General features: G+C 52.6%; 7 protein-coding genes across 7 annotated transcripts; 1 reads left to right on the forward strand and 6 right to left on the reverse strand.

Annotated features, from left to right (window-relative positions):
* Positions 1-1307: 1307 nt before the first annotated feature.
* On the forward strand, positions 1308-8359 carry BO66DRAFT_373752 (putative SNF2 family helicase; the record flags this gene model as incomplete). The annotated part of the gene is made up of 5 exons (XM_025645560.1): positions 1308-2092; positions 2171-2315; positions 2376-3101; positions 3161-8011; positions 8071-8359. Exons 1-5 carry the CDS (start codon positions 1723-1725, stop codon positions 8357-8359), a joined length of 6381 nt encoding a protein of 2126 aa, XP_025504420.1. The 5' UTR covers positions 1308-1722.
* Positions 8360-8853: 494 nt separating this feature from the next.
* On the reverse strand, positions 8854-10262 carry BO66DRAFT_391726 (complex I 24 kDa subunit family protein). Its single transcript, XM_025647324.1, has 3 exons — positions 10082-10262; positions 9651-9941; positions 8854-9586 (listed from the first exon to the last, which is right to left on the reverse strand). The coding sequence occupies exons 1-3, from the start codon at positions 10202-10204 to the stop codon at positions 9191-9193; spliced, it is 810 nt and encodes a 269-aa protein (XP_025504421.1). The 5' UTR covers positions 10205-10262; the 3' UTR covers positions 8854-9190.
* Positions 10263-10464: 202 nt separating this feature from the next.
* BO66DRAFT_391728 (uncharacterized protein) lies at positions 10465-11294 on the reverse strand. The gene has a single exon (XM_025647325.1). It carries the CDS (start codon positions 11148-11150, stop codon positions 10581-10583), a length of 570 nt encoding a protein of 189 aa, XP_025504422.1. The 5' UTR covers positions 11151-11294; the 3' UTR covers positions 10465-10580.
* A 171-nt stretch (positions 11295-11465) lies between these two features.
* aah1 (adenosine deaminase) lies at positions 11466-12842 on the reverse strand. Its single transcript, XM_025644674.1, has one exon. It carries the CDS (start codon positions 12568-12570, stop codon positions 11506-11508), a length of 1065 nt encoding a protein of 354 aa, XP_025504423.1. The 5' UTR covers positions 12571-12842; the 3' UTR covers positions 11466-11505.
* Positions 12843-13611: 769 nt separating this feature from the next.
* Positions 13612-14932, reverse strand: BO66DRAFT_349283 (RTA1 domain-containing protein; the record flags this gene model as incomplete). The annotated part of the gene is made up of 2 exons (XM_025644675.1): positions 14389-14932; positions 13612-14306 (listed from the first exon to the last, which is right to left on the reverse strand). Coding segments are annotated over exons 1-2 (1227 nt in total), but the record flags the coding sequence as incomplete, so codon positions are not given.
* A 1605-nt stretch (positions 14933-16537) lies between these two features.
* BO66DRAFT_391729 (L-threonylcarbamoyladenylate synthase) lies at positions 16538-18657 on the reverse strand. Its single transcript, XM_025647326.1, has one exon. The coding sequence runs from the start codon at positions 18173-18175 to the stop codon at positions 16871-16873; it is 1305 nt and encodes a 434-aa protein (XP_025504425.1). The 5' UTR covers positions 18176-18657; the 3' UTR covers positions 16538-16870.
* Positions 18658-19025: 368 nt separating this feature from the next.
* Positions 19026-22860, reverse strand: BO66DRAFT_83178 (putative DUF814 domain protein). The gene is made up of 4 exons (XM_025653640.1): positions 22736-22860; positions 22567-22635; positions 20856-22492; positions 19026-20803 (listed from the first exon to the last, which is right to left on the reverse strand). Exons 1-4 carry the CDS (start codon positions 22766-22768, stop codon positions 19120-19122), a joined length of 3423 nt encoding a protein of 1140 aa, XP_025504426.1. The 5' UTR covers positions 22769-22860; the 3' UTR covers positions 19026-19119.
* Positions 22861-23026: the final 166 nt, after the last annotated feature.

A 23026-nucleotide genomic window follows, 5' to 3' on the forward strand; every position in this document is an offset into this window, starting at 1 on the left:
CACAGACACAGACACATTGTAGACTTGCCGTAGTAGCTCGAGACGAGCACTCTGCTCACTTGTACAGGACTGAGCGCGACTGCTGTACACCTATTTACAAATCTCCAACCTCAAGATAGAAGCCCGCCTGAGAAACAAATCAGTATCCAGCAACACCCTCTTCCAGCGATTATACTAAACCCACGAGACCGTACATCACACCCGTCCTATACCTTTACCCAAAAAAGCAAAGTCCTATTAAACCCATCATAACCCCACGGCAGTATACCTCAAACCTAAAGACACCTTCAAAATTCAAGGTATACAATAGGAGATTCTCCCTCTCCCTTCTTACCCTCGGCACAGCAAATCCATCCACCCATCAAGCCCCCCCCCCAAAGAACATCCACAACTCCAACCCCAAAGCCGAAAATCAATGCACCCACCACCCTCTTCACAAATCCTCTTTCTTGAATGTATTCCCAAAGACCAACAGCCAGAGAACCACTAGTCTCACGGATGTATCCATAAGACAACCACAAGACCCAAAAGAGTCAGCTAAACCACTCCAAACAACCAGTTCCAACATCTTTCCCCAGCCCACGGTAGTTACTATATCCTCCAACGAATGCTAGAACTAGAAGATCGACGTCAACGGTAGAGCCATCATCCTGCAATGAGAAACAACATCTCATAAATCACCGCCTGAGCCCTGTCTGCCCTTTCAAGACCAACTGCAAAGAAGCATAAGGTTCAGATTCAAGTGCAAAGAACAGACCGAATTGCACCAACTACCTCCACCCTGAGAGCTTGAATATTCATGCATCTATTACAGAGGTATCAGTCTGGGTGTGAGAGAGAATCCGCCTGGGGAATAAGATTAGAAGGCTAGATTGGAGTACATGTAGCTTGAGCAAGGTTCCAAAGGACAGTTACACTCCATAGTCACTGCTAACTTCCGCGTGTTTTGAGGATGCGTTGTTTTGACTGCACGTATCACTCTGAGACGGTAACCAGAATGGTTGCAGGTATGGTCAAGAGCCAAGCGTATCATCTTCCCCCCTCTACGAGTTGCTCAGATTATAGCATTTAGCTGAAGTGATTTGGATGCAGAGTCTTCTGCCCGTTTCACTTTCTCCAGCGAAGAATCGTTTCATGTTCTGGGGTCTTACTTAGTGATCTGTTTACCAAACTTGCTATCTCATATACCAGACTCATCAGCGTAGACGTAGATATCCATATAGAAAAACACAGCCATCTACGATTAAAGAATGAAAGGATTCACTTCCGATTTCTTTGCATGTAAGACTCAGAAGAGATACTAGCTTCGGAAAACAAAGCAGTTGCCATTGCTACAACCCATCATATCCGCTTTGCACCTGACCATGGGCTCATCGCAACAGGTTGTGACAACAGCAACACATTCACTAGGCCACACAACAAACACCCCCCCAAAAGCCTTCCCCCTGAGTTACAGATTTCCAGTTATCTCATTTCACCTTAGCCACCCCACCCACACACATCTCTTTTCTTTGTTTTCCTACTCTCACTTCCCTTCCTCCCCTCTCACCTATCTCCTTCGGCATAAACTTCTTCCATCGACACCACGTGACTCTTTCGAACCCTCATAGCTTCAGATCTCTTTCAAATATCCTAGATCCCATCACAGAGCTGAAATTGGATTGTGCTCTTTCTAACACGGAGGTGACCCTCTCACTTCTTCCCACCCAGAAGAAAGGAAAGATGCCTCCAGTTAGGAAGAGGACCTCGTCGTCCCAGGAGGAGGGGCCGCCGCCCAAACGATACCAGCTCCTCCTGACCGACACCCTCGATGACCAGGCGATGGCTGCACTGGAAGAGCTGGACCCAACCAACCCGGAGTTTGTCAGAACACTGCCGTACTCTGGCGAGGGAACGACGGCTAAATCCCAGCTGGCCTGGCACCTGCCGCCCATGCACAAACTGAGCGACATCTTCAAGTCGATCACCCAACGAGCAATGGAGCTGGGCTTAGACAAGTACCTGACCCACGTCGGTTCCAGACCTCTCCGTGTAGTCACTGTCTGCTCTGGCACCGAAAGCCCGTTGCTAGCCCTGGAGATGGTGCAAGAAAGTAAGCTTTTGCCTTCCCTCATTGCTAGTGCCACCACCATCAGGATAACTGACAAACCCACCTTATCTTATTTGGAAGATCTGCGAAAATTTCATAATAGAGAGCTTGCGTTCGAACACCTTTTCAGTGCCGAGATCGTACCCTTCAAACAGGCTTATATCGAACGTAATTTTCATCCCCCGTTGCTTTTTCGCGACGTAACCGACTTGAAAGGTCGCGTAGCGTGAGTTCTCTTTCTTAATTTTCATCTCTTAGATGAAAATTGTCTCTAACTCTTCCCTAGTCAAACGGCATACGGCTCCTGGGCAAAGATACCCAAGGATGTCGACCTTCTTGTCGCAGGCTTCTCGTGCGTGGACTTCTCAGCCTTGAACAACAAGCAGAAGACGCTCGACGAGACGGGTGAGTCCAGCGGGACCTTGCGAAGCATCCTAGCATATGCCCAAGCGTACCGTCCTCGTCTGGTCATCCTGGAGAACGTGAGAAGCGCTCCATGGCCCACAATCAAGCAATACTGGACCGACATCGGCTACACCGTCGTGCATTCCGCCGTCGACACAAAAGCATATTACCTGCCGCAGACGCGCGAGCGAGGTTATATGTGCTGCGTGGATTCCCAGCTCCTGCAGCAAACCGGTCTGTCTGCAGAGAGTGTGTTGTCATGGTCTGATCTGATGTCCAGCTTCACACGTCAGGCGAGCTCCCCAGCAGGGATGTTTCTCCTTGATGCCAATGACCGAAGGCTGCACCAAATTGCTAATAGCTTAACATTCCCCGCGTACCGGGTTCGTGCGTGGGAGAAATACGAGGTCCGTCATCAAGCCTATAGACAGACTGAGCACCTTGGATACAAGCGTCCATACACCAGATCCCTCGAAAACGGGACTTGCATAACACCAGACTTCAGTTGGCATCTATGGAATAGATCCCTAGTAGAGAGAGTCTGGGACACCCTTGATGTGAACTTCTTGCGCAAGCTCAAGGAAGGCTACGACATGACCTATAAAGAGTAAGTTAGCTTCGAAGATCCTCAGAGCCGTAGAAGAGTGCTAAGCTAACCAACCTTAGGAGGTGTATTGATCTTTCGCAGGGTATTGAACGCGAAATAGACCATCGTGCTTTTGGTCTGGTCGGCTGCATCACTCCTGCCGGTGTCCCCTATCTTACCAGCAGAGGAGGACCACTTTGTGGAATCGAAACGCTTGCTTTGCAGGGCTTACCATCGGATAGACTCCTGGTCACCCGCGAATCTACGCGTGAACTGCAAGATCTTGCGGGTAATGCCATGAGCTCAACGGTCGTCTGTTGCGCAATTCTCTCAGCACTGATACTAGCACACCTAGTCCTTCGTGCAGGTGAACAGTCTTCCGCATCCCCTGAGGTACAGGCCAAGAACAGAGCTCTGTGCCCGCGAGACGACTGCCGCATGATAAATGATGACATGCAGCTTACCCACACCGTCGAGGTAGACACCCAAGAACTTCAAATTCAAGCCGCACGCAGCGCACGTTACTGCATGTGCGAGGGACAATTGGAGGTTGAGACAAATATTCTTCGATGTATCCTCTGTGGACACACAGTTTGTTCGGACTGCGGCGGCAATCCATCGCATGTCTTCGAATCTTGGTCTGGCATAGAGCGCATTCCGCCCATGCAGTTCGTCGGTGAGCTAAGAAGACTACTACCGGCGCGCTTGGTTCTGACTGGTATCTCTCGCGACATTTACTCCAAGCTTGTAACAGAATCAGAGACCTGCCCGTCGCAGATTTGGTCGCTTTTTTGGCAAGTCATAGAGTCCAGCATAGATGGTGAACTCTCACTCTTGGATATCAAGCGCAGTGATGTGTGGACCGTTCAATATGAAGGTCAAACGTCGAGACTAATACTTGTGATAGGTGAAGACGGTCTCGAGTGGCTTCTCTTTGCATCGCCCCCAAGTCACAAGCCGTCTCTGTCTCTCATCCGAGAGATACTCTCCAAACCAATTGCACGGCTCAGACCAGAGCATGGTTCTTTCATGAAAGGCGAATGGGAAATATGTACTCTGATCAGCCTCAAGGGCTATTTCAATGTATGGGCGGGGGGGCGTCAAATTGACAGCTACGAAGTTAGAAGTGGCCATCAAGATCCGCAGTTCGTTGGGTCAAAGGTTTGGACGCGTATTGAAATTCAGGGCTCCGACGAAGATGTGCAGAACTTGGATGCCGATATTCGAGGTTCATATGAACTTTTGCCAGAATGCGGGACTGCATTCGCATCTTTGCATAGGAAAGTCACAGCTGAGAAGGAACCTGTTGTTTATCTTTTCTTGGATTCGACCAAGCTTGGAAAGCCTGAGAATGACTCTTTCGTTTTCTCCTTTGAGCATCGATTCATCTCTGGATATGATCGACGCAGAACGATTGCCGAATTATCGCACGCTTGGCGCTCTTGGAAAGCGAGCGACGTACCCGAATCTATTCCTGTGTATCACCGCAAGTGGATCAAGGCACCAGTTGTGTCTCTGACTCCTCATGCTCCCGATGCTTCCATTGCGTGCTACAGCCTGGCACCTGACAGCAAGATTACCAGCTGCGATTCTGACTGTCATAATGCCAATACCACCTTGCTCTCATTTGAATTGCCCATGACAGCGACGCAACTAGACAACCGAAACGACCAGTGGGAGGCGATAAATCCAGTACACTCGGCTTCAAAACTGCGAGACGTCTTTTGGTTATTTCAGAAAGCGGCAGGCTTCGGTCCTTTTGAAGAGTGGCAGGATCTCGTTCACGTGCAGACCGTGAAAGATGGCACTCGATCAATCTGCGATGTATGCGCACCACCCAAGCCACGGTTTCTGCCGGGTAGAGATCGACGGGGCCGTATGGTTACTTACGAAGACCCGTATGATGCCGCCCTATATGAGCGCCAAATGAAGTCGAAGCCTTCTGCGTTCCTGTTCTTCCGTCGCGTTTGTCAGACAGGCTCCAGCAATCTGTGTGTCACTCTCAATATCCAAGTTCTAATTCATCAGGCGTATGACCGATTGTGTGGTTCTGAGATGGTCGAAGAGGCCCGGTTCCAATGGCGCCTCTTGCCCAACTCATATGACACACGCAACCACTGCTTCTCGGATCTCAGCCTAACCAGCAACCGCCACAACCTGCCGTCTCTTCAACCCCCTAATTTCCGGTTGAAGTTACGGCCTGAGCAGTTGCGATCCTTGGGTTGGATGGTTGATCAGGAAAGTGACAAGAACGCGCCATTTTTGGAAGAAGAAGTAGAAGAGGCACTCCTTCCGCAGATGATGTGGCGTGCTGAAGCTAGAGTTCTTGTTCCTAAAACTGTCCGGGGAGGTGTCCTCGCAGATGATGTCGGCTACGGCAAAACCGCCATCATCCTGGGATTGATCGATATGCAACACGAAAACCTTCGGATGTCGAGTCTAGGTCCGAAGGATGGGTTCATCCCCGCGAAAGGCACCCTTGTCGTTGTTCCTGGAGTAGTTTTGCGACAATGGGAGTTGGAAATCAAGAAATTCTTGGGGTCGAGGTATAAGGTTCTTGTCATTGGCTCAGTACAGAACCTCTCAAAGGTACCCATCAAAAATATCCTTCTCAGCGATATCATATTGGTGTCTTGGACTGTCTTCAACGGCGATGCCTACTACAACAAATTGAAAAATCTCACTGGAACGTCACGGGCGCCTGGGAATAAGGCTCGCGATTTTGAAAATTGGTTCACGAATGCACTGGCTTCGCTAAAAGATCTAGTTCGTGTCCTGACAGAAAAAGGCCCCGGTGCCTTTCTCGATGCAATCCGCTCAAAGCGCCAAGATGCCGAAGTAAGCCAGAGACAGGCCACGTATTTGCCGTCTAGGCGTTTTAGAGGGAAATCATATGTCGATGCGGTCCAAAACCGGTGCAATAGTGTTGATTGTGAGGAGCATGACGGCAACATCTCTAGCGCTGAAGAAGATGCAGACCATATGAAAGATGAAGGCGACGAGTCATTGAAGGCTAGGGTGCACCAGTGTTTAAAATTTCTGCCTTCGAAGATGTTAGTCCCTGAGGGTGATGATGATCCTGAAGACTCAGCCAGCCCAAGCTCAGCATCGGATGATCCTGAGGGACAGGTACCGTCAAATACCAGCAACAAAAGCAGGAAACCTGGCCGCTCGGGGTCTAAGAAGGAAGTCTGCAAGACATGGAACGACCTGAAGGAGTTCAATATCAATGGCCAGCCCGATCAGGTTTGGACAGAGGTCAAGATTCTTTGCCTCCATGCTTTTGCTTTCGGTCGCCTTATCATTGACGAGTTCACGTACGCGAGCGATGAGAGACTCGAATCCTTCCTGGCACTCGAAGCTGGCTCGAAATGGATCTTGTCGGGAACTCCGCCTTTGAATGATTTTGCCGATGTCAAGTCCATTGCAACATTTATGGGGGTCCATCTGGGGATAGACGATGATGAGTTTAAGTCGCAGAACGGTCGACTCAGGTTGCTGTCTAATCAGCGATCCGATGCAGAGAGGTTCCAGTCCTACCGAACGACCCACAGCGACGCCTGGCATCAGAATCGCCACGAGGTTGCACAAAGGTTTTTGAGTCAGTTCGTTCGCAGAAATGTTCCGGAGATTGACGAGATTCCCTTCACTGAACATGTCATCCTAATCCGCCCAACACCGGCTGAACAGGCACTCTACTCCGAGATGTACAGGCAATTGGAAGCATATGATGGCAAGCTCCGCCGTCAGGTCAAGTCTCGATTCAATGGCGATCAGGCTAGTCGGCTAGATGCAATCCTGAGTACTAGCACGAGCTGCGACGAAGCACTACTCAAGCGCTGTGCTTGTCTCGCTGTTGTTGGTAATTGGACGAAGACCCGGGGACCAGAAGTCACGACTTGCGAATCTCTCATTGAACTCAGGAAAAAGGAGATTGCCGACCTGCGAGGAGAACTCGTGAAGAACTTGAGACTAGCGGCGTGGATGTACTGCGAATGTGATTCACAGTCCGCAAGGTTTGACAAATTCGTCGACGCCGTCACCGCTCACAATTTTGGCGACAACTCGGTGACAGAAGCCGTTTGCTCCCTTTTGGACGATGCAGTCCGCTCATCGAATCCGAGCCATTGGAAAGAATTCTTCGCACCTCCGACCAAAGTCGATACACAGCAGTCGGCAGACAAGCAGGACAACGGCAACCTTACCATCAACCCTGGCACTCAGAAACGTGCAGCAAGAGGAAGATCCTCGAAGGCCCCGCAGTCAAAGAAGTCCGCCGGCCAGGGAGAGAACGTTAACAGCAAAATCGTACTCCCAGCGAGACCTGCAGGATTGGCCGAGATCGAGCCACAGCTGCGTGAAGTTACAACTGCTATGAAAGGGATGATTGACGAATGGGTTTCGCGCAAGCGTGGCGTAAGATTTCTCAAGAAGACACGGTCGATGCAAATCTGCGGGCAGATTTCCAAGTGCTCTGGTTGCAATAGCCGGCCTGACTCTCTCGACCAGTTAAGCTTACTAGGTTCCTGTGGTCATTCGCTTTGCAAAGACTGCATCTCGCAGGCTGTGCAGAAAGAGGAATGCAGTGTGGAAGGATGCCGCGGTTCCGGCAAGGGCTACAATGTCATCCCGATGGCCACGCTGGAGCGCGAGACTGTCGACAGAGAGACCGCATTTGGCGGCAGCAAACTCGACAAGCTGATTGAGATCATCCGCGGCACTCCGCAGGGCGAGCGGGTCCTCTTATTCATTCAGTTCCCGGATCTAATGCAGGCCGCCGCCAAAGCATTGAATCTCGCCAAGATCAAACACACCATGATCACGGCAGTGGAAGGTAGGTCTACCGCGAAGCTCGACAAGCTACAGGCGAGCGGATTCGGGCAGGCAAAGGTGTTGATTCTGAACCTTGGAACCGAGTTGGCTGCGGGATTGTAAGTCAGAGCCGATTCCCCTCGCAAACGTTTCGTGGGTGTCTGACTATGAGTTATAGGAACTTACAGCAAGCAAACCACGTCATTTTCCTGTCACCCCTGCTGAGGCAGACTCAATATGATTACGACTCGACTATGACCCAAGCCATCGGCCGCAGTCGACGGTTCGGTCAGACCAAGCATGTTCACATCTACCACCTGCTGGCCAGGAAGACCATTGATGTGACCATCTTCGAGAACCGTCGCGACAAGGCTCTTATCGAGAGGGATGAGAAGTCTGTACTGGTCATGCCCGAGGAAGTTGCAGATGAAAAGACAATTAGTCGTGGGGGACAACCACTGATTTAAGACGAAGCGACTTAGGTTTTGTTGATGATATGTTGGTTGTTCGGCGATCAGCATTTGGTGTCGATCCTGGATCTGTCTTGTCATTTTGAATGTCATTTATGTACGAGTTAACGACAGCCAAATTGCAGCGATAGCAGTCAAAGCAGAGTCAGGGATGTTCTTACCAGTACTTGCTCAGTAGGCTTTTCAAGGACATGTGGACAACCTTATGGTAGGATTCAACGGGCACCTTCCTCAGATGCCTATAAGGCGCTTGAGATCATGTTGGGGGAGGCGCAACCGACCCCTACACCCGAGGTTCCGGTGCAGGGGTCGGTTGGGGAAGGAATTGAGATCGTACGGAGATGGAGCACAAAGCCCAGAAGTATCGAAGGCGTGTTGTCGCTGCCGGTCACATGATTCCTAACTTTGATGGTGTCTGACGACTAAGCATGTTATGATAAGGTTGTTTCGATTAGTCGTATAATCTGGATTAAGAACACTTTGCAGGTAAGGAACCCAGAGGCAACGCGATTTCGGTGAATGAATAACTAAAGGACTCCATTGGGTACTGCTAACACAACCTTCTATGGCAGATCAAATGACTCCCACCATGACCCGGTTTTCCTCCTTACGCAACAGGAAGCAAGCGAATATGAAGCACAACGTACTGTACATGAGCATCATCCGAGTTGTTGCCGTGTCTGAAATCTACCGGCCAGGAATATTTTTCGAGATAAAGAGAAAAATGAGATATAGAACGATGAAAAAGGGGGAAACATGAGGGAAAACTATCGAACCTTCCAACGCACGGCATCGAAAACTGTATTCAAATTATAGGCTGACATTCATTTATTGCGCGGGCTGATCCAAGGCTCCATCCTTTCTCATCATCGTCTCCGGGTCCCAGACGGGCTCCACCAGGTTCGTCAGGCCGGCGCTGTTCTCGCAGGTCTGTCTGCCGGTCAACGGGCCAGGGGCGGGCACCTTGACGGGCTGGCCGGCCTCAGCAGCGGTGGCCGACTCCTTGAGCGCGGTGAGGAGAGTCTTGATGGATTCGGGGGTGAGATCCTCGTAGTAGTCGTCGTTGATCTGGACCATGGGGGCGTTGACACAGGCACCCAAGCACTCGACCTCGACGAAGGTGAAAAGACCGTCTTCGGTGGTGTGTCCGGGGGTGATGCCGAGGTGTTCCGTGATAGCCTTGACGATCTTGTCGCTACCGCAGCCACCGAGCTGGCAGGGTGTCTGTAGGCGGCAGTGTCAGTGACTGCGCGCGGTTTGAAGCAATGGAATGGGTTTCAAAACGTACCGTCGTGCACAGCTGGACAAAGTACTTGCCAACGGGCTCCCGGTTGTACATGGTATAGAAAGTTGCGACTTCGTAGACACGCATGGGGGGCATCTCGAGGAGGCGGGCGACCTCGTTCATGACGCTGATGCTGGTGTAGCCGTGCTGGCGCTGGCCCAGGTCGAGAATGGGCATAACAGCACCCTTCTTGTACTGAGGAGGATAGCGCTTGAGGATCTCATCGATGAGCTTGAGGTTCTGGTCGTTGAACTTGAAAGGGACGGACGGGTTGTTGTCGGGCTTGTTGCGGTGCTAGTGAACCCAAACCGTTAGCCTCAATTATCGCAACCACAAAGACGGCGTCTTCTGTTTAGCGATTGTGAACGAAGATATATCCGATGCAACCGCGAAATCCGGATGGTAACCACGCTGGCGGATGCAATTGCACATACCACGGCAAGGGAGTCGCTGCAGCGCTGCGGACCAGCCGAGAAAGGTCTGAATTGAGTCTTGGGGAAGTTCTGGAAAAGCTGGCGGCCAGTCCGCGGGACGGCGGGGAAGAGTTTGGAAGCCATTGCCGGTAGCGACGGGGAGAATTGAGGGGGTATTGGGGGCGAGGAGAAGAGATTCGATCTGATGGATTGAAGGTGAGCGCTCGACTTGGAGTCGAAGAGGCGTTTTGCGGAAGCTCCAGCTGACCAATCACCGCCGACAGATTACTCCCCGCCTTGTGCCAATAAAAGAGAATAACTCAGCAGCATCATGCTTTCAATTTCACCATCGCCTCGACAGGCTTTCCACCTCTACGGAGAGGTTCAATTCTCGGTTGAATACTTGCGATGGATTATTTTGAAACTAATGACAGCCATTACCGCAAATTTCCGAAAACGCGAACCCCCCCCCGAAACATCCTCATAACGCCGCACATCCGTCCTTGGATTCCAGATCAGATTACACATTCTCCATCTTGTAAACCTCATACGCAACCTCTTCATACGGATGAGCCTTCACCAAAGCCTCCACAGCCTGCAGCATAATCGACCGTCCCAAGCACATGACCTCCACCTTCATCTCCTCGACATACTCCACGTCGCCGACCGAGCCAATTGCGGGATTGGCACCCTCTCCTGGCAGGAATTGTCCGGTTCCCCGTGTCTGGAAGCAGCATTTGGAATACTTGCCGCCAGGAAATGTTCCGGCACCAGTAGCGAACACCGCATCCTTGCAAACGTCAAGGTGGGAGTGCGGCACGAAGAAAACGAGTTTGTAGCGGTCGGGAATATGCTCGGTAGCCATATTTCGGACACGATGGGACTGGAAGGTTGGGAGTTTGTGTAGACGCTGGAAGGTCTCGATAGAAGCGGGGTACCGGTAGATGGTGGTAGCAGCAGCTTTAGATGCGGTAGAGGAAAAGGTTGGTCTTGAGAGGGGAAAGCTCGAGGATGAGCAAGGCCGGATGAAGTGGCGTAGAAGAGGCTGCGATACAATCGCGCGGGAAGCTGGACGGCCCAACATTGGCATGAGGGGTTGCTGCGGCTTCACCAGGGGTCTGCTACACGGTTGACTTCATCTGCCCGAAGCGCAGCTGATACAGTGACGTCCTCACGGTCCTAAAAGCTTGGCGATCCCTGCAGTATTCGTTACTAATCTCGCCCTGACTGATAAATCCGGCGATAGAAAACGAGCCTACGTCGCAAGGCTCACACGCGGAAATGAAGTCGGTCATCAACTTCACGTGAGTATCTGCATTTTCGCTCCCGTCTACCAGTGGGAATTGAAGTTAAGCCTTACGAGAATGCAATGGTTCATGCGCATCATCATCATCTCATTATATATACCGAATCTATATGAACTCTAGTCTACAGATAAATATACTCTAAGCCAGAGCAGCGAACTTCTCGACGTGGGCATCGATCCGCTGCAGCAGTTCCTGCTTGCGGTCCTCGCCGATCCAGCTCTCGGTGACACTGTTGACGGCAATCGTCTTCCACTCATTCACGGAAAGGTTGAACGCCTCGTGGACAGCGCAGTAGTTGTCCAGGATATAACCACCGAAGTAAGCCGGGTCATCGCTGTTGAGCGAGAACTTGACGCCAGCGTCCAGGAACTTGCGGATGGGCACCTCCGCCACCGTCTTCACGCACTTGAGCTGAACGTTCGACAGAGGGCAGACGGTCAACAGGATGTTCTCGCGAGCCACACGCTCCATGAGGGCCGGGTCCTCGACGAGCCGGATGCCATGGTCAATGCGCGTCGCGCCCATCTCCAGGGCCGCGGTGATGTAGGTAGGATCACCCTCCTCACCCGCATGAGCGGTAAGACGAACGCCCTTGGCCGATGCGGACAGGTAGATCTCGCGGAACATATCCTTGGGAGGGCCGACCTCGGAGGAAGAGTAGCCGAGGCCGTGGATCACCTCGGTGTCGAAGTGGTTGTTGTCGAGAATGTTCTGGTAGGTCTTCTTGGCAGACTCAACGGGGAGGTGGCGAACGAAGCACAGGATGAGGCGGGTGGAGAGGCCGAGCTCCTGCTCGGCGCGCTTGCAGCCGGCCACGAAGCCAGCCACGATGGTCTCGTAGGGAATGTCACGGTCCTGGTGAACCTGAGGGTCGAAGAAGACCTCGGCATGGTGCACGCCGTCGGCGTGAGCCTTCTTGAAGTAGGCCCAGGCCAGATCGGCGAAATCGGATTCCTGGATGAGCACGGACATGCCGATGAAGTAGAAGTGGAGGAAGTCGTCCAAGGAGCTGAAGTGGCCATATCGGCTAGTCAAAGTCTCGATAGACTCGTAGGCGGGTTCCGACTTGGGGTCGGGAAGCTGGACTTGGTTCTTCTCGGCCAGTTGGAAGATCAGCTCGGGGGTGAGGCAGCCTTCCAAGTGCACGTGGTGCTCGCACTTGGGAAGGCCAAGGAGGAAGTCATGCCAGGAAGATTGACACATATTGAATTGTTTTATAATTAAAGAAAAGAAAAGGGTATCTTAGAGAAGAAGCAATGCTTGATTTGGAAAAAAGTAACTAGCAAGAAAAACAGCAAAGAAAATCACGAAAGAAAGGAAAAGACTTTGCGGGAGCATCTGAATATAAGGTATGCACCAGGCTCCATTTTTACGGAAATCCAAAGGAGATGGTCTCCCAAGATGGCTGCTCGTCCGACACGGGTGGATTCAATTGGGTCTCACAGTCGGAATAAAGTCAACAGTGTGGATTGCAGTTGGTCGGCAGCGATCCACCAGGGCGGAATTCTGCAGCCCTTCTGGAGGCACGATCCATGATAAGCTTGTTTGGTGCGGGTGAGAATTCCAGGCACGCCCGCACTTCGGTCACATCCCGAGCCGGAATCGGCCGATGGCCCGGAGGACGGAGAGTTTGCTCCTTGGGTAGCATGGCAACCCCTGGCCACTATAACACAAGCCTAAGTCGTGGGGCAGAGGAGTTCAGTATTCATACCACCATTTTAAGGAATATCTGTTCTTGTTAACTGCAAAATTGTGTTAGGAGATTTGAAGTAACGACGTGTTGCGGTCGACCTTGAGAGGTCCGTAGCGGGGGAGGAGAAGATACAACTATGGTCCTGTAGATGCGTTATATAATACATTAGCCATAAATTATACGCCGTAGCTACTCCAAGGAAGGACTTTCAAGGAATGACGGGGATGAAAGGGCATTTATAACTGGAAACTCGGGGTAGGGACCGAATTTTCTCGGTATTGGGAAGATACCCGGATCTGTAGACCCTTGAATTCTGCAGGATCTAGAATTACATTTGAACACGCATGTACCCGCGCCTCCTCTGATTCATAATGCATGAATGAAACCTCATTGGTTGATTTGACCATATCGTTATCACAGGAGAGAAGGAGTCAAATATCAGATATATACATTGATCTCGATATACATACAACAAGTCTAGCGTAGGAATATATCTACGATTAAAACAGAGTCATACCCGACCACCAATCCTCAGGCATGAGCCATCAACCTCTGTAAGAAACAGCAGCCCGCTCACGCAACGGCAACATATCCTCTTGAAAGGCACCGTCATCCTCCGGTATCGTCCGCATGCCATGCTTATCCTTTCGCTTCCTGCAGCAAGCACAACAGAAGACCTTGCGCAGCGGACTCGGGGGCATCTTCGCGTCGGGTCCCTTAATGATCGCCCTGGGGTGGACGATGTTCCATACGACGATGGCACACCCCATGGGCACGGCGTCAAACACGTACATGTACCACTCATGGCGCGGGACGGGATTGGAGGCGTCGTTGCCCGAGGAGAATTCCACTAGTCGGTAGATGATGCGCACAGTGATGAACAGCAGACTCGTGTACAGGGCATACAGCAAGCCGCGCCAGTGGGCCTTGGGGCCGACCAGTCGACCCTGGCATGCCAGGTGGCGCATCTGGCGGTGGAACTGGACGGCGATGAAGAGGAAAAGGATAATGAAGAACTGTTGGATCCCGATCCCGCCCATGTAGATGTGAATCCCCTTCATCATCGTCGCATTGTCCGCCCCGGGTCCCGCCATGCTGCCGCCGATTAACTGGATGACGAAGGAGCCTAGGTCCAGGAGGACGAATATGATCGCTAGCAGGGAGGGTTTGAAGATGCCGATTCGACGGTCCGGCACGAAGAAATAGATCATCCGTGCCAGAACCATGTAATCGAATGCATTCACCCCTAAGAGAATGATTAGTAGGCTCATCTGGATCTAGAAAAGAGATTGTGTGTGTGTGTGTGTGTGTGAGAGAGATGTACGCACATAACGGAGATAGAAGAATGAACAGCTGGGTGATAGTGGCAAGAGTCGTGTCCTGCTGACTGCGCGTACTCAGCGTGCGGGTGATGAACCCTACACACTCCCAGGTCGCGCTCATCAAGATGACCCAAACGAACCCTGCCTTGTGAATAGTGGCTTGAACAAAGTGGGTGACCATCAAGATGCCGAAGAGAACGGAGAAAGCGAGTGCGGCACCAAAGGACGGGTAGTACTGGTACAGGGCATTGCACTGGTCAGGAGGAACATAGCCGTTGGCATCCGGGGAGACAGTCGGGGTGCAAGTGTTGGAAGGCAGATCCAGCGACAGACTGAGGCTGAAGGGCTTGATGGAGATGGTGGGAACGTCAATTGTGATATGGGGGTCATAATCATTGGTGGCAGTGGCTCTTTGCTGGAGACCAGCATTGGTCGTTGTAGAAGGAGTTAGGGTAGGGGCCGGAGTCGGTGCAGCCACAGCAACCACTCGCTTTGCCGAATGGAGTAGCAGAAGAAGTAATGAGAGTTGCAGACGCATATTTGATTGAGGTGGTTTATAGCAACCCGGAGAAAGAAATCACAATAAACACAATGAAGCGGAAGGTGACATGGGATTGAGGATTGAAAAGAGGTTGAAAGACGATCAATACTTGCTGATATAGGTTGAAGCATTCAGGGCTCGTCTCATTCTACCACTGGATTAGGTGACTGCGTTAACTAATCCATTGTTGATGTTATTCTTGCTGCGGTGATACACAATCAGTCCGCTCTGATTCTATTTCTAGCATCCACTACTGCAGAGATATAGAGTTGCCTATAATCTCGAGCTCCCGCTGGCAGAGTAGACCAATTGCAACGAAGGGCGACAACGGTGCCTTGAGATAGAATCTATGCCCTGGCTTCATCCAGAGATCAAGCGTTAAACAACAAGCCCCAAATCCCTCCCTCCACAAATCTGAAGTGAGATCCTCCTAGGCTGCCGGATAAATAGTCCCTCTCCATATCCTCAGCCTGAGTGGTAATTGGTTAGAAATCAGGTCAAGCAAAGGACCTCGACTCAAGCTGCTGTACTTGCAGTCTAGCTTTGTTTCAGCTTCATACACCATGGGCATCCATCAGTCACAATGAGCTTAGGCCCTGTGTCTCAGGCACTCCACACATCTATTTGGCTATGACCAAGGTATCGGACCATTGCTGTATCAGAGCGACAGACCGTAGTCTACTCCGTACCTTGCAGAAGACCGCATCGCTCAGCAGGTGGAGAAAAAGTAAGCACTAAGCCTTGAAGAGCTAACTGCATCCTATTAATAGCACCATTTCATGTCAATATCATGAGTACCCCACATTAGACCAGATCATCTCTATGAAATCCAGTGTTGAAAGGATTCGCGAGCTTAACCCTTAATTAAATCCTCCTGTGGCTGTGTAAGTGGATAGTGTTTTGAGGCTTGTCGGTATAGCTTTGGCAGTAGCCGGCGAAATTATACAAAGGCAAAACAGACTACTTGGCTGTTATAGCGGCAGAGTAATATTAATCTCTGCCTGCAGCAGTCAAGTCCAGCATTGTCTAGGTCCATTGGCTTGGCGAAGCGATGGGTATATGTTCTATCGAAAATGAGGACACTTTGGTAGCTATGGCCTCGGATTTGCGCCATGGATATAACTTTGTGCTCGAATTATCCGAGGGGCACAATTAATGTTGTTCTCCATCATTCTTATCCAAAGACTGACTCTCCTGATGGCTCCATCCCGTGCTAATGCGCGGGTTCAAGATGGTTCGTGAGGCTTGAGAAACCAGCCGCCATCGATGACCGGGTAAGTAATCTATTTTTCTTGGGAAATGGAACCCTAGGATGACTACAATGTAGTAATGGTAACTTAGTTTTCGATTGTCGTGGGTCCCCGTCCTGGGCGATTCTCACCCCCAATCGTGCCTCAGCTTGCATTCACAGACGCCCAACCGCTCCTGTGGACTCGTGATCATCAGCAACATCAGGGAGTCTGACGGGGTATGCTAACGAAGAGAGAAATAACAGTCAGTTAGGTCTCTTGTCAAATGCTGTTGCTACGAATGTTCTAGGACATCGACTTCGTGCGTGTACAGTACGCGTATGATTCCCCGGATTTCATGCTCTCTCAATCCACCCGACCCACCCCAAGCCCCAAATCCCTGAAAATTGCGTACTGATCTGCATATTTAAAGTTATCAGATCAAACCTTTCAAGGCTTACGAAACTCTTTATTCAAGACACAGCATAAGTAAAAGCTGAGAGACCATCAACTCTAGCCCTGCAACCCACATGCACCCTCAGCTTAGCTAAGAAATAGTTTTGAAAAAAAACCCCCCGAAATTGTTCATAACGCATCGTATCTAGAATTTATGCCCGTCTAACGATCTCCAAAAATGACCGCCCAGAAATAGATGCCAAGATTAAAAACAAAGCTAAAGGTAAGAAAAGAAGAAAAAAATAAGTCCACTCGTCATAAATCAGACCCGAAGCTCGGCTCCTGCGGCTTTCCGCAGCCGGTTCATCACCGCCGCGGCCAGGTCACCTTGCCGATCAGGCACCCCCTCGACGTAGATGACATCCACCTCTACTTCATCCATTGCCCGCAGCGCCGAGAACAGCCCCTGGGCGATCGACTTGATGTCCGGGCCGAGATGGCAGTCGAAGGTCTGTTTCGTCACCACACAAGCCTTGATCTTGTCCTCAACGGGGACAGGGAACGAGACCAGATCCTCCATCAAGCTTTCGACGGGTTTCACGCCGCTCTGAATCTCCTCCTCCGAGACGAGTCCCAGCCCCTGCTTCCAGTTGCGCGTACGCACCACCCCGATGCTATGCGCGCCGACCGCCGAGTCCTCCAGGTCCTTGCGGATGTGGTTTCGAATGCCCCCGTCGGTGGATTCGGGCTCGAAAAGGACCACCCGGGCCTTGGGGGAGTAGTGTCGGTACTTCATGCCCGGCGCACGGGGCACCTCCTTCACATCGAGCGTGCCGTCGTGGTATCCGACCTGCACATTCTCCCATCCCGGGCATTGTCGCAACTCCTCGATGCCGATGCCCCCGGGACGGAGGATCGCCGGGGGATCCGAGAGTCCGTCGATGACTGTGCTTTCGACTCCGACTCCACAAGGGCCCCCGTCGAGGATGAGCTCGATGCGGCCTTGCAAATCATGGTGTACGTGCTCTGCGGCTGTCGGGGACGGTTTCGTGGAGGCGTTGGCCGAGGGGGCTGCGAGTGGTCGGTCTGCGACATGGATCAACAAACGGGCCAGCGGCGACGATGGCATCCGGACGCCGAAGGTAGTGAGGTTCGAGGTGACTTCGTTCGCAAGGGGGGATCCGGAGGGGTTCGGAACGAGGATCGTGAGAGGACCGGGCCAGAAGCGGGAGATGACCGAGTCGTAGATGGCGGGGAGCTTGTTCTGAGCGGTGCTCGTGACCCGCGTGGGACTGTGGTGGACGGGGTTGAGGATGCGCTCCAGCATTCCAAGGGAATCCACGTGGATAATTAACGGGTTGTCGGATGGCCTCTGCTTGGCCTTGTAGATCCCCTGCACGGCGTCACTGCGAGTGGCATCGGCCCCTAATCCATACACTGTCTCCGTGGGGAATGCGACGGGGATGTCGCTCGTCTGCAGAAGCTGTGCGGCTTCTTCGATCGCAGCCGCTTCGGGGGTGTTGTTGTTGCATTCATCGGCCCACCATTGCGCGAGTGACCGCTCACCAGGACCTTCCTTGTTGAGTCGGCGAACCGACACGATCCGCGTGTCTAGCTTGGGAGACATAGTGGCTGTGGTGGTGGAAGAGGAAGAAGAAGCGAACCGGACAAAGCTGCGCGGGATTCCGCCAGCGAGAAGACGAAAGAGGAACAACACCACTTTGAACCGACAAGGGGGATATCAATTGATATCCGAGACCATAAGGGAGAAAGGAAAGAATAGGCTAGTCGCGGGGTTGGGTCAATATGGTCGACAAAAATTCTCCAAGTGGGGGGATAGAGAGTCACAAGGGTGTAAGATTATTCGTTCACTCTTTCACATATGTCAGATTGGATCCAATTTCTCCTGGCTCCTTTCCCCACTGGACTGATTCGGCCCGAGGGACTGTCTGGCTGCTAGGTAACAGCGCAGTCTAATGTCATTTCTCGATGACTCGAGAGAGACTTTCGCGCCAAAAAAATTCGCGATGACGTCGGCTGCCTGGTGACTAAGCGCAGGCATCCAGGCCTGGTCCGGTTTCTCCCTCTTCTAATCAGCCAACTTGCAGTCATTCTAGTCTGACATTCGATTATTCTGATATCATCTTACTCCTAGTCCAGCCTTATATTATCATATTTTAATTTGCCACAAGATGGGTCCAAACCCGCCAATGCTTGTTTCTCCGTATGGGCACGTCATTGGTGTTACAACAAGATGAGCCATGGACTGGGCGGCACATCAATATCAACTGTAACCCACACGAATCATCTATGCAACATAAGAAATTGATATCACCGAACCTGATAGACGAAGGCATTGAGTGATCGAACTGCTCTCTGAGCATGTCAAAAGAAAGGAGACAGTCATAGCAACAAGGAAATGTCCAGGGATTGTTCTATAGCAGAGTTCGGTTTCTAGTCACTATGGAGTGCACGGTCCTAGTTCCGTATCTGTGCGCATGGAGATCATGTCATCCGAGCATTTGTTCATCTCTGAAGGGAATCGAATGGTGAGGATTAATCGCTCAAAACCTATTTCTTCTTTCCTCCTTTACCTCCTTTGTTTCCGCCGCCGCCGCCACCACCACCACCTTTCCCTTTGCCCTTATCACCTCCGCTGGCCCCTGCACCAGTCATGATGCGTACCTTGCCCACAGGGACTGAGTTAATGATCTCAGTATCCTTCCACCCCTTGATCAACTCGCCTTCACGCTCGCGGAGCTTCTCGGCTGCTGCCCGATTAATGCCAGCGTCCTCGGCATGCTCCTTCTTGACCTTGCCAGTCGTCGTTTCGGCGACCCATCGTCCAATGATCTCCTTGACAGCCTTTCCCTTCTTCACGGTACCGGGCTGCAACTTGATCTTGTATTTGTACCGACTCAGGGCAGCCCAGGGAGCGCACACCGGGATGGCCGCGAGGATGTCATCGTCAGGATGAGGCGTTCCGATCATGGCAGGAATCCATTCGAGATCCGCAGCTTCCGCGGCGGCCGTCTCCTCGTCGTAGTCATCAGCACCCCCTTCGAAGAGAGCCTGTCGTTTGCGCTCGGCCTCCGCTGCTCGCTCATGCTGGGCTCTGCGACGCTTCTTCTGAGCCTCAGCTTCCTGCTCACGCTTGGCTTTGGCTTCCGCCTCTGCGGCGGCCTTGGCGGCCTTCTCGCTATTCACGCCCAGCAAGCGGAGTGCCAGCTCCCGCTCGTCTTCGTCCTGGTCTGCATACTTAGCCGCAGCCTTCTTTGCCTTGCCCTTCTTGCCCCGTGTAGAGCCCGCTTGCTTGGTGTTTGTAGGTTTGGCCGGTGCGCCGTTCGACCCCGGCTTCTTTGCGCCCTCTGCGGCTTCCTTGGGCGTGGTTTCCTGGGAGTCGAGTGGCTGTCCTTTTCTGAGAAGACGACGCTCTCGAGCGGAAAGCTGTCGCTTGTCCTGATCTTGAGTGGATGATAGGCTTTCTTCCGGCAGAGTCTCATCCGCAGCTGTCGTCTCCTTTTGAAAGGACTGCTCCTCCCGCTCTCCCTCCTCGGCATTTTCGTCATCCGACGGACTGTCATGAGCATCGTTAGAGTTGCCGGCTTCCGCTTGAGCTGGCTCAGACAGTCCCCGTTGGAGCGGGTTTCTCTCCGTAATAGCCTTATCTTCCTCGGCTTCTTCATCCGACTCTGAGACCTGCTCCTGCTCCTGCTCCTGCTCCTCTGGTTCATCGGGGCCCTCAGGTTGATCAGCTTCCGCCGTCTCGGATTTCTCTTCAACGGGCTCTTTGCCTTCCGCTGCTGCGGCGGGAGCACCGCCTTCCTCAGCGATCGGCTCCGCAGCCGCAGGCTCGTCGAACTGGCGTAGCTTGTGGTTCCGTAGACTCTCTTTGCTAACCTGGAACATGACCGCGAATCCTAGGACAAGCTGGGAGGGGGCCAGGAAATTCTTCTCGCCCTTGATGACGAACTCGCCAGTAGGGACCAGACCACCCACCTCAGCGGTTTTGGAGACTTGGCTGGCATTGACCCAGTAAGCGGACATGATTGCCTTGGAATCCCAAGCACTCGATGTAGCAACACATAAATTTCCAGCTTGAGAGAGTGTGCTCGGGGGGATGGGCGCGTTGGGCGTGCCCGCTCTGTTCTTGACGATCATCGGCGTAGCACCTTGAAGATCTGCATGCACGAAGACATCGCCTTTCTTGAGGTACCGCCGGTATAGCATCTCGCTCTGCATAGCATCACGGCCACTAGTCCTAGTCAGAATAGATAATTCAAGATGTCTGGGGAAAAAATACTTACCCGAGAACCAGGTATCCCTCGGAAGAGACGAAGAAGAGGAACTTCTCGAACCAGAAAAGCTTTCTAGCCGGGCGAAGAACCTGCTTCTCTTGCTTCAGGTTCCGTTTGAGATCCTGCGTGACTTTCTTCTCGTGGCTCTTGAGCGCCTTGGCAGAGGACTGCGTCGTCCGCTGTTCCTTCACAGCGGCCTGTTTCTTCTGCTCGTAGTACTGGGTCGCATTCGCCCATGGGGAGAGCCCAAGATCGATGTCAACCACCAACACATCGGCCCTCTTCTCAAAATTCTCATCTTCCTCCTTCTCATCCTCCGACTCGGACTCGTCTTCGTCATCCGAGAAGAGCTCCTCGCCGTCACCTTGCTCCTCATCGCCAGCCTCTCCCAGAACCAACGTGATTGTGTTCTCATGAAGCTTGAGAGGCAACTTGATAATCCTCGCGACGGGATTACCTCGGCTCTGTTCCATCTCGATCAGGCGCGCGATCTCCACCCAGTCCATTCCTTGCGCAATCAGACCATTGACCGCATCCATGGCCTCCTGCACCCGGTAGACATTGTCCTCGATAGCGGCCGCCTTCCGGATATGCAACCCCTGGACCTCCTGCAGGGCACCGATCCTCTTCGCATGCTCCTGCCGCACAGCATCCAACTTCCTCTTCGCGGCCTCCTCGCGCTCCGTGAGCCGCGACTCCAGCTTCTGCGACTCGATGGAAGAGAAATACTCATCGACGGTCTTGTTGAAGTTCTCAAACTCCAAGATCGTGACGCCGGGCTTGCCCTCAAACTGGCGCGGCTTGAACGGATGAAAATCCTCATACAGGAGCGCCGGCGGCTTCTTGCTCGAGGCGTCCCCGCCATCCTCCCCCTCCTTCTCATCCGCAGCCCCCTTCGCCTTGGGCCTCGTATCCTCCTTCGCAACAATATACCCAGGATGCCCCTGCCCAACCGACAACCTATCCGTCTCCCCCTTCGCCACCTCCAACACCTCGACCACCCGTCCCAACAAATCCCCATCCCCACCGTCGCTCAAAACCTCCTCCAACGGCGTCGCCGGATCCAACCCCCTCACCGCAAAAGCATGATCCAGCAACAGCGGCGGATACTCGGGGAACCCCTGCGACAGCGCCTTGCGCAGCACATCCGTATTCTTCTTGCGGGACTTCTTCGGCGCGGCATTACTGCCCCCTTCCGCCGCAAACAGCTCCCTCGCCTTCTCCACCGTCTCCCGCACCCGCTGCGGCGTGATGGCCGGCACCCCGTGGTAATTCTGCTTGTTGTCGACCGCGTACCGCATCCCGACGCGCGTCTCCTCCTCCTGCCCGTCGCCCGCCGCGACCTGCCGGAACAGCGCGAGGATGGTGTACTCCCGGTCGGTGAGGATGATGTTGCCGCCCGCAAAGAACTCGAGGAACAGGTGGTACTGGCCGTCGCTGAAGGCAAAGTCGATGACGCGGTCCGTGCCGAGCTGCTGGACGGCCGTCACGCGCCGCGACTTCAGGAACTTGCGCAGGCGCGTGACGAACGGCGACGGCGCCGAGGCCGTCGCGCGCGAGTACTGCGTCACATGGCAGCGGAAGCCCGAGTCGACGACGAGCTGTTTGCGGTGGTCGGGTTTGGCGAGTTTGAAGAGGAAGATTCTCTTTTTCGCTCGCAAAGATATTAGATGGATTGAAACTGGGATCCTAGAGTTGGGTTGCAGGGGGAAAAGCTTACCGAGGAAAGATCGTAGATGTTCGACACTCGTAGGTTGACGAGTTCCGAGGCGAGTTCCTGGGTGATGACCTACACAAGTACAGTACATCGGTCAGATACGTGGGTGGGAGTTGGTCCGGGGGAAAGAGAGGGTGCAAACTCAAAAAGGTGAGGACAGAACACAACAGACCTTGACATCCAACGAAGAGAATCTTTGCTTCATCTTGGGGTATTAGTGTATTGATTGGTCCCCCCAGAATCTGTTAATTAGTGGTGCGCTCAGGCTGAGGGAGGAGGGAAAGAAAGTGATTCGATAAGTCCAAAGAGTGCTTGCTGAAAATTGTCCCTCTCGGACGGCGGAGAGAGCGGGCGTGACGTATGCGGGGCTGGATCTCGCCTACCTAGGTATGGTTTGTATCGCTTTTCCATTGTATTCGAACGTTATCTTCTCAATGAACTCCGCACGTGCGCGTACTCATCT

Source organism: Aspergillus aculeatinus (assembly GCF_003184765.1).
Source record: "Aspergillus aculeatinus CBS 121060 unplaced genomic scaffold BO66scaffold_22, whole genome shotgun sequence".
In the NCBI taxonomy this organism is placed as follows: domain Eukaryota; kingdom Fungi; phylum Ascomycota; class Eurotiomycetes; order Eurotiales; family Aspergillaceae; genus Aspergillus; species Aspergillus aculeatinus.